General features: G+C 41.7%; 1 protein-coding gene across 1 annotated transcript; it reads right to left on the bottom strand.

The window, feature by feature from the left end:
- Window positions 1-1899: 1899 nt before the first annotated feature.
- Window positions 1900-3491, bottom strand: LOC122783656 (thyroxine 5-deiodinase-like). The gene has a single exon (XM_044048438.1). The coding sequence runs from the start codon at window positions 3372-3374 to the stop codon at window positions 2568-2570; it is 807 nt and encodes a 268-aa protein (XP_043904373.1). The 5' UTR covers window positions 3375-3491; the 3' UTR covers window positions 1900-2567.
- Window positions 3492-7761: the final 4270 nt, after the last annotated feature.

Raw genomic sequence — 7761 nt, 5'->3', positions numbered from 1 at the left:
TTTAACTAAAGCCATCTTTTAGAATAGAAACAAAACAATATTGGTAAATGTGTTTGCATCATTTGTGATTGCGTAACTAAAGAAAAGCCGATAAGGAAAGTCAGTGTCATGGACATTTTTGAATGCAAAGAAGCAAAGATCACAGGCTGCAGGGAACAAACATGATCAGTCACATTTGTGAGTGACACATGAGAAACTAGCAACTCCCACAGCCACTGACCCAGTGCTGACCTGAAATACAAAGATATTCATGAAGTGCTCCTGCAACTGGAGGGTCTTCCATATGTCTCTTTAAACAAATCAACAGAGGGACGCGGCGGTGAACCACAGCCAACACAAATCAACTATATTAACTCAAGTAGACAGGTTGACGATGCCACAGATTGGTGAAGCGGAATCTTTGGCTTCAGATTATTTCAACTTTTTATTGATTCACGAATGATTTTCCTCATCTGTCCGTCATCTGTGTGGTTGTTCCATTTTTAAAAAAAGAGAGAATATGTCACTGCCCAGGCAACTGTGTGATAGCAGTGGCCTGCTTTTTCTCTCCCCATTGACCTTTCTCTCAGGTCCCCGCTGTAATTTTAAAGAGGTAATTGATTCGCTGACCCTCGTTATCTCTGAAACACTGTTTGTGCCTGAAGGACTGTAATTGATTCCGACAGGGAGTTTAAACGGGGACAGGCTTTTTGTTTTTTGTCTTTTTTGTTTGTTTCCTTTTCCTCTTTGAAACAGTGAAGCAGTTGTGAGGACACTCACGGTCTCGCTCATGTCTCTTCTCCTTTGGTCAGTTGACCTCAAGACATATAGAAATTGACTGAGACATGAGGGAACCTGAGTACATTAATAAAACCTCACAGCAAAGATTTGGCCCCCACGTGGGTTCTAAAGTAATCACATTGCTCTCTAATCCTAATTGTATGCAGCAGCATGTCTGTGTGGGGATTCCTGCTGGAAAATGACAAGGTGAGAAAGAGTGTTGTTAAAAAAAAAGACAGATGGATTATCATCCCGACTCATATCATCTTAACCACGCTTCTGTTTCCTCACACTGGACAGTATCACAGTAGACTCACACAGTTCTTATGTATTATATATGATAATGTGATGTAAAAAATGAGTGTTTCCTGCTAAATAAACATATAAAATGTTACCTTTCTATTTATTTTACTCTTCATACATAAAACTTAATAAAAATGTCCTTTTTAGCCTGAGTCTTGGCTGAAAGTGGGTTAACTCCTTAACTAGACTGACTCATTGCTGTAGATTACTGTGCTAATGCTGGGTCACTTTGACCTGAATAGGCCAGAGGAGAGAAAAACGAAATGGAGTTTTTTTCTAGATTGATTCCCAGCATTTAAAAACAATGCTGTTATTGTTTTTACTAGAATTTTAATGTCATTTTTTTGTTTCATACCCTGTATCGTCTCGGCATATTTAGGTGGAGGCTTCATATACATTACAGACTGTCTGCTTCTCCCTGTTTGCTTTTTTATCTTTTTGCATATTTTATTAAAGTAAATCAAAATAAAAACACAACTGGATGTGAATTAATTATGAACACTTGTGTGCACAGATAGAGCCCAGGTGGTGCTCAAACACCTGCCATTTTGTCCTCTGACCCTGTTAAGGCCACATTTTTTATGGATTTTATTTTTCTTTCTGATTTTTATAACATGAAATCTGAATTAAAAGTGTGTGGAACAGTAAATTGGTAGAGACTTACTACTGAGTGTATGGTCATTGTTAATACAAGATTTGCTTGTGTAACTTTTTGTTTTAATTGTGAGGGGGTGAGGTGGTTTTTCTGTCACTGACAATAAAACATCACGGAAAAAACAATAAGAGAGGGCTATGACGTCATCAGAATTCAATGAATCAATGAAATGTTGTTGTTGTTGTTGTTGTTGTTTTTTAATTGGCCTCACATCAAATGAAAACATTAATTTCTTGAGCACACAAAACGCAGAACGAACATGACACACACGTTTGTTCCACAGTCGACAGTAAAAATTGTGTTTGTGATCATGTGACATTTTATTTTTCCAACATGTTGTTCACTTTCACTGTCTTCACACACATCGAGGAAACATGTTAACATGGACCCGCGCCCGGTGTCGCAGACATCAGTGTCGGCTTTCTGGCTGCGCCTTTAAAAAACCGAACTTCATAGAAACATCCGAGTGGAGTGTGATATTAACACGCACGCACGCGCATTCACTCACTCACTCACTCACACACACACACGCACACACTGTAGAAAAATAGAGTGATTACTATTTGAATCCAGCATCAACCGGTTCAAGACTTTTCCATACAAAATAAAAAAATAAATAAAAGAAAATCGCTATAACTATATATGAGTTAAAAAAAATCAAGACAAGTACAATAATCCAGACTAAACAGTCCGGGTATAGACTCACACATGACTTTCAGCTATTTTGACACCGTGTTCTGTAAATTGTTATGCCATGTGAACATTTGATAATAGCAGCATCTTAATATTTGCACTGTGGATTGGACACTTGAAGCAGAACGAGCACTTCAGACAGTTGGAGCATCTTAAACTACACATGCAGCACCGCTGTTCGGGAATTCATCAGATCGCTCTTGTATTGCTCCAGCCAGTTCCTCAGCCCGGATATTCTGTATCCCTCTGGACCTCTGCCCCCCTGATACACCACCCTCTCATCCCTGATGATGTAAAGTCTCTCAAAGTAGGCTCCGTACGCGGCGTTGGACGAGTTGTCCATGTCATCCACCACCACGTTTCCTCCCGGCAGCTCTCTGAGCATCAGCTGGGCAGCTGTCAGTCTGTCCTCCAAGCAGCGGTGCTTCGGGATCTGATACGGCGCGTCCGAGCTCACCCAGCCGTCCGACGGATGCGCCTCCTCGATATATACAACTAAAAAGTCCGCAATGTCTGCGTACTGGTTCACGACGCGCTGGAACGCAGCCAGGCGCGTCATGAATGGCGGTCAGGAGCAGCTGCCAAAGTTCAGAATGAGCGGTCGCTTCCCTTTCATGCAGTCCAGGATCCTGACCCGCCGCCGCTCCTGGACCAGCACCACCTCGGTGTTGGGCGCAGTGCGCCCGAGGTGCGCGGATTTGAAAAAGTCTAATTTCTGCCCGTACCACACGGCCCTGAGGGACTCCAGCGTGAACATCTTATTGGAGTCGGAGACGCACACCGGCGGGTCCTCCGGGCTGTCCTGCCGCTCTCCCATTTTCTGCAGCACTTTTTTCCTGATGCACAAGAAATCCAGGAGCCACAGCATGACAGCGGCCAGGAGGAACCTGGGCAGCAGCATCAGGCACAGCGCTGCATGCTTCAGCGCACGAGCCATTTGGACTCCACCGGAGTCCTGCGTCATCTCTTCCCCTGTAGATAGGATGCGACTGGAGAGACAACTATTTAGTCACCTTTACCCATTGGAGAAAACTATCTGACGCACGCAGGCACTCCTTTTATAGGTACAGCAACATTTGAATAATGGAAAAAAGAAAAAAGCGCACGCACGCACACACACACACACACACACACACACACACACGCGCGCGCGCGCGCACATACACAACACGCCTCCAGTACCCGCACCGCCCACTCACATGGTGGGGATTACCTCCCATCAACTCTGGGCTTCAGATCCAGAGTGGAGCAGAGACGCGCTCCACAGAGTCTTGGACAAGTGTCTTCAAGTCCTCGTGCGCATGAGGATAAAAAAAACAAACAAAAGAAAACAACATGATGTTTTTCTTATATATTTGTGAGACACTTGTGTTAGTTATTACTGGCTGTAGATGAGCGCACTGTTCGTCTTAGAAGTCTGGAGAAGAAATGAAAAAAGAGAAGTGACTTCATTTGTCAACTCACACCCCGCTGAACTCACTCAAGTGCAGGCGCCTCTGTGGCCACTAGACGGCGTTGGTTTCATACGGACTAGAAAAGACCGGATGAGTCATGCAGTGATCTGCCTATAAAGTGTTCATAAGCACCTTGAGAGGAATAGAAAGCAGAATGAACCTAAAACTCTGGCAGAACACAAACCTTCAGACACACGAAGGACGTTAACATTCAGACCCAAAAAAATGAATTGTCGTTTACGTATTTCCCTTCAAATAAATAAATGTGCCACAGTGGGCCTTCACGGGTAATTTAAAGGTCAGATTCATTATTGCGCTCTTTTTTTTAAAGGTGCAGTGCATAACTTTTTGGTGATTTTGTCTGAAAATGGTGTCTGTGAAGCAGAGGGAGCGCTAGTGTGTATACAGCAGTTGCACAGGAGCGTGCGTTTCATCAAACTGCCAAACGACCCGGGTTATTTGAGCAGCAGAGTCCACTTCTGTGCACTATTGTAGGAATGATATAAGTTCCTATAAGTAACCTATAAACCACTAGATGTTGTAATGTGCAATTTCAACAATGTTATGCAAAAAGTTTTACCATTCACACACGTGCATAACATGTGGATCTACAAAGGCACCACACATTTAGCCACAGGTGTCTGAAACTGACAAATATAGTTTTTCACATCATGAGCAGACTGTAATCATGATGTGAAATTTTAACAAATTCAACCGGCCCGCAGGATGAGTTTGGCAAGAGTTGTGTGGAGCCGGAGAACAATGGTTTGAATGAAACAGACGTTTGTTTTTATTTAAAGTTTTGACGTTCCTCCTCATCTACAGGCGGAGTTGGTGCAGCATCCATGTGACCGCTCACGCTGTGATCTGTTTTCAAAGAATTCTCCACACATGTGTCCGACTCCCTCTGTCTCACCTGTCAAACCCGTCCTTGTCCCTGTCTTCTGCACGTGTGGCTAAAGGCTAATGGTTAATCCGTGATACGATTGTGCTTCCACATGCGCGTGTGACCTACATGCTCCAGCACACAGACAATAAAAACAAAGAGCATTATTTACATCAGGAGCTGCCGCACAAAAGGTCTGATAGTACATTATTTGTGTTAAGGGATTTTTCCCTCTCCTGTTTACGCGGTTGACAATGTGTGTGAACACAGTGTTCCCTTTTCATCTTAGATTCATCTCATCTCACAGTGACCCTTGCCCTGCGTGACCCCGCATGTCATACATTAACATGTGGGGAGTTCAAAGTATCAATGGAAACTTACACACACATGTATGTATAGATGTCACCTGGGACCGATGTGAGCGTAAATGTGGGCCACATGTGAGTAACAAGAATTATGAGAATATCCCTTTGATAAGGACTCGGGCTGATAACACTGGTTATCGACAGATATGTTACATTTTAATGGATAATATTACTGATTGACTGAGCAACGACTGCAACAAGGTGATGCTGCGAAGGTAGAGTGACATTTGAGGACAACACAGATATTTAACGTAAACAATCTGAAGGAAAAACAAGATGATTGAAGAGGCCTATCATCATTTGCCTGAGGAAAAGTGAAGAGGATGGTGTAGTCCTCTGGTACGTCAAGTGTCTGAGGCATATTTTCACAGGTTGTGTGTTTGATTGTTTTTGTTTCTTGAAGAAGTTTGAACACCGTGTGTATCACAAACGACACATTTGCGCAAGCACACTTTGCATTACAATTACACAACCGTTTGTGCTATCGGACAAAATTCCAGCAGTTTCTGACAAGCTGAGAAGTTCCAAGTCAGAACCAATGTGTGGTTATCCCGGTAATTTTACTCACAGTCGCAGGAAGCCGACGAATCAGCGTCTTTGTCACTAGGTTTTGGACATTGAGACTCAAAAAACCCCCCAAAAACTCACAAATGTTATTTTAAACATGTTTTAGACTGTTCAAATTTCAAATTTAACACACAAAATCTGGTGTTTGATTTTTCCTCAATAAAACCTTTTGTTTTTCTTCATTTGAAATTGTTTATACTGTATTTTAACATGCATTACATTGTAAATAACTGCCAGATATTGAAAGTTATTCTGGAAAAATGGGCAAAAGCGCTTACTATGGTTAAAATAAGCAAAAAATAAATACATTTTGAGGCTTAGGTGTTAAAGGGTTAACTGACACTTAAGCCATTATTAATTAATTAATGTACCAATCACTGCGTACCTTGTTGTAAAGTGTTACTGGGGGTTTGTTGTGCCGTCGGTGCAAGATAAATTTAGACAGAGATTGCACTTTTATTCACCGTGGGTCATAATAATTTCTCAGATGCGATAACATGACATCCACCGGAGTGTAACTGGGAAATCTGTGAATGCAGCCTTTTTCACTATGCTCATGTCCTTCAGGGCAGGAAGACCAACAGGCTCTGGCTGTGCTCACAGATTGTTTAATGACATTCCCGTACATATATATATATATATATATTGAAATTTAGTGTTTAATCAGCTTTAGTAACAGACTTTGAATTTTTCTGTGTCGAAAACATTAGATCTTTTTTGACTCTTTCTTAATTCTTATTCAGATTTTAGTGTTTATGCGAATGTTAATCTCTTCAGCACACCGAGGAGAGCTGGGGATAACCAACAAGGCTTTCAGGGATATTTCTGTTCTAATCAGTTTCACAGGTTAAGATGACATGTCAGTTTTTAACAAAGGATAACATTTAAGATTTGGGAAGTGACAAGTCAAGTCAAGTCAAGCGCATGTGGCTCAAACCGTTTCTCTTTCAGTTTGACATCTTTTTAATGGGGGAAAAAGTGCTTACTCGTTATTCTTGTTGTTATGTGATTCTTGTTTTGAATATAAAATGAGCATGTACACGCGTTGTTTATTTACGTGTAACTAAGGCGAACGCGGTGAACTAAGGTGTTTACCACTTTTGATTGCTCTGTCCGCGTGGTGTTTTCTTTTCTTCACTCCTGTGTCGCCCTTGGGTGAATTGTGAACGCACAATTTGACATGATGCAAAATTATGACATGCCTCAAGGCACTTGAATAGTGTTATTGAAAGAGTATGAAACCTGCAGCTCAATGAGCTGACGCTTGTTAGTGGACAGAAAAACCAAGAAGAACTATGTGGCAGAGCTCAGAGTCTATGAGGCGTGCAGCCGCGTGGCTCGCTCAGCTGATCAATATATTTTGGATCAATAAAACCGAATATATTATAATAATTCATATATATATGGTTGTAACAGAGCTCTACATGTACATCTGTATATAAGCTGCTGGCCAGTTTGACAGAAGGTTTGTCAACCTTTACGGACCAATTAGAAAACCAGTTTAAACATGTAACAAACTGGCAATAACCGTTTTACACGTACATCAGGAAGGGACACGGAACTGTTTGGCAGCTGTGGCTGTGATGATGTTTCCCAAGACGACTTATGAACCAGATGTGCTACAGCCACACAGCTCTGCTCCCTTAGCCCAGACATCTGCAAATGCGATGTTGGTTTGTTTAATAAACAAAGTAGTAGAAATGAATGCAAGGTACCGTCAGCAGCGAGGGGCCATGGTGATGTGATCATGTTGGAAAGTATTGAAAAAAACCAAAACACAAACTGTAATATACAGTAATCTGCCACATTATTAGGTACACAGGACATCTTATAAAGTGGCCAACGAGTGTAACTCTTGGTGTCATTCATCAAAAAAATCAAGTGAAAAACATTATGTCTTCTTAATTATGTCATGAGTTAGTTGCTGCTGATGTGATTTAATGAGTTGTCCTGTGATAGGGTGGAATCCAAACAACTCTGATGCTTGGAAAGGAGCTGTTTGGACCAGGGTTTGCAATAAACAGCAAAAACAACAACAACAACAACAACCTTTCTGTGCACATCTGACATGCATTTTAC

The sequence above is a fragment of the Solea senegalensis genome, linkage group LG17 (genome assembly GCF_019176455.1).
Source record: "Solea senegalensis isolate Sse05_10M linkage group LG17, IFAPA_SoseM_1, whole genome shotgun sequence".
Lineage (NCBI taxonomy): Eukaryota > Metazoa > Chordata > Actinopteri > Pleuronectiformes > Soleidae > Solea > Solea senegalensis.
Note: the sequence above shows the minus strand (reverse complement) of the source record. Positions and strands in the feature narration are given on the sequence as shown.